The 2,500-nt window shown below is 46.8% G+C and overlaps 1 protein-coding gene across 1 annotated transcript in view; it reads left to right on the forward strand.

Moving 5' to 3' along the window:
- LOC119591586 (protein O-mannosyl-transferase 2-like) overlaps window positions 1-2,500 on the forward strand; it is a 15,844-nt gene that overhangs the window by 11,672 nt on the left and 1,672 nt on the right. The window contains exons 12-15 of the mRNA XM_037940350.1: window positions 664-821; window positions 1,089-1,180; window positions 1,664-1,818; window positions 2,225-2,405. Of these exons, the coding sequence (XP_037796278.1) occupies window positions 664-821; window positions 1,089-1,180; window positions 1,664-1,818; window positions 2,225-2,405 (586 nt within the window). The remainder of the gene's footprint in view (window positions 1-663; window positions 822-1,088; window positions 1,181-1,663; window positions 1,819-2,224; window positions 2,406-2,500) is intronic.

A 2,500-nucleotide genomic window follows, 5' to 3' on the forward strand; every position in this document is an offset into this window, starting at 1 on the left:
CTCGATTTTCTCGTTCTCCTTCCCCCTCTATACACGTCCTAACCACTGTTTCTTCTAAATTCTTCCTTTAGGCACGTCCTAAGAATCCTCATTCTCTCTTCTTTTCCACTCTACACACCCTTAACATCGTCTCTCCTTCTCCTCCCCCGTCTTATACATCCTGACCATCATTTCCTCTTTCTGTTTTCAAACATCCTAAAAATCTTCGTTCTCTCCTTCTCCCCCTTCCTGTACATCCTAACCATCTTTTCCTCCGTCTTCTTTCCTTTCGACACATCCTATTTTTTTCTCTTCTTCTCCTCCCCATCCTATACACCCTAATCATCATTTCCACATACTTCTTCCCTTTTAATACATCCTAAAAAAAAATCTTTCTTCCTCCTCCCCCATCCTCTAACCACAATTTCTTCCTCCTCTTTCCCCTTTCGACCCATCTTCCAGTATCTTCATTCTCTCCTCCTCCTCCTCCTTCCCCTTCCTATACACCCTAACCATCATTTCCTCCTACTCCTTCCCTTTCGACACATCCTAAAAAATATATATATATATTCTTTTCCTCCTTCTTCCTCATCCTATACACCCTAACCACAATTCCCTCCTCCTCCTTCTCCCTTCGACCCATCCTACAATAGCTAAATCCTCTGCTCCTCCTCCTCCCCTTAGGACGGAGCTGGCGGTCCCTTCGAAACGTGGGAACTGGTGATCCCGGGCGAAGCGAAGGGGGCGAACCTCACCATCATCAACCAGGACTTCATGCTCAGGCACTGGAAGATGAACTGCTACCTCAAAGGCAACGAGATGGTCAAACTACCCAAGGAGTGGTGGGTATATCGGCTTGTGTGTGTGTGTGTGTGTGTGTGTGTGTGTGTGTGTGTGTGTGTGTGTGTGTGTGTGTGTGTGTGTGTGTGTGTGTGTGCGTGTGTGTGTGTGTGTGTAAGTGTGAGGATGAGGGGGGAGGCAAGGAAACGAAGGAGTGTGTACGTGCGTATATGTGTGTTTATGTGTGTATGTATCTGCATCTAAGCTATGTCTGTACCTGTGTTTCTGCAGTACCCTGAGAGTGATCCGGTTCGCTTCTCTCCCCTCAGGGCCTTCTCGGGCGCCAAGGAAGTGACGTGCTCCAAGAACCCGACCCAGCCTGGCACACTCTGGCACATCAACTGGAACAACAGCCCAAAACGTAAGCATTCCTTTTAGAAATGTAGTTTAGTAGAACAATCTTAAGGCTGCAGCATTTTAATTCTGCACTTAATGATAAAGAAAAAGTCGGGAGTTTACACAAATCAGACATAAAATCAGTACAACAGAACAAAACACAACTACAATAATAATCACGTGAAGTTACATCAAAGAGAGAGAAAAAAAAACACGTCCATAACATCAATTACACGAAATAAACGAAAGCTACATAAATCACAGAAGCAAAACAAACAGACAAACAATCAGTAACGCCCATGATAAAGATAACGCGTGAAAAACGAAATTCAAATAAATCACAAGAATCATAACAAACAATGAAAAAAATATATATCACACAGAAAAACAAAGCTAAGCAAAATCAACAACCACAGGAACATCAGTAACCACAACTACAACATAACCAACAACAACCACAACAAAAACAGAAACAGCTAAACCACAACCTTCCTATCCCGGTTCTCAGTCGCCAAGACCGTCCACGCCCGAGACCGGTCGGTGAGCCTCTGGGAGAAGATTTACCAGCAGCACCTCAACATGTTCGTCGGGAATGCTGTCCTCACGCCCCCGGACGACATGGAGAGGCAGTCGCGCCCTTGGATGTGGCCGATCCTGTGGCAGGTAGGATGGGGTGTGTGGGAGGGAGGGAGGGAAGAAAGGAAAGGAAGGGAAGAAAAGGAGGGAGGATGTTTGAGTGGGAGGGAGGAGGGAAGGAAGGGACGGGGAAATGGTGGGTTGGAAACGAGAAGGAGAGAGAGAGAGAGAGAGAGAGAGAGAGAAGAGAGAGAGAGAGAGAGAGAGAGAGAGAGAGAGAGAGAGAGAGAGAGAGAGAGAGAGAGAGAGAAGAGAGAGACAGAGAGACAGAGAGAGAGAGAGAGAGAGAGACAGAGAGAGACAGAGAGAGACAGAGAGAGATTGGAAAGAGACAGACAGACAGACAGAAAGATAGACAGGAAGAGAAAAGAAAAACCTAACGCACAACCTGCACAACCAACTCCCTCAACACGACCCTGTCTCCCTGGCCCAGATGCAGACCATGGCGTCCTACATGGTGAACAACGCAACGAAAGAGGAAGTGTATGCGATCGGCATGACCAACCCTCTGGTGACCTACCTTAACCTCGCTTGCCTCATGGGTCTGCTGGGCCTCGCTTTCCTGCACAGCTACCGAGGGAGGCGCTGGAAGGGACACTCAGATCTCGGCGAAGGTGCGGTGAATCTTTCTACTTAACTGTGTATATCTACGAGTGTTATTTGTATATGATGTGCTTATAGTATCATCGATCATCATCTACGTCAGCAG

Source organism: Penaeus monodon, chromosome 3 (genome assembly GCF_015228065.2).
Source record: "Penaeus monodon isolate SGIC_2016 chromosome 3, NSTDA_Pmon_1, whole genome shotgun sequence".
NCBI classification, from domain to species: domain Eukaryota; kingdom Metazoa; phylum Arthropoda; class Malacostraca; order Decapoda; family Penaeidae; genus Penaeus; species Penaeus monodon.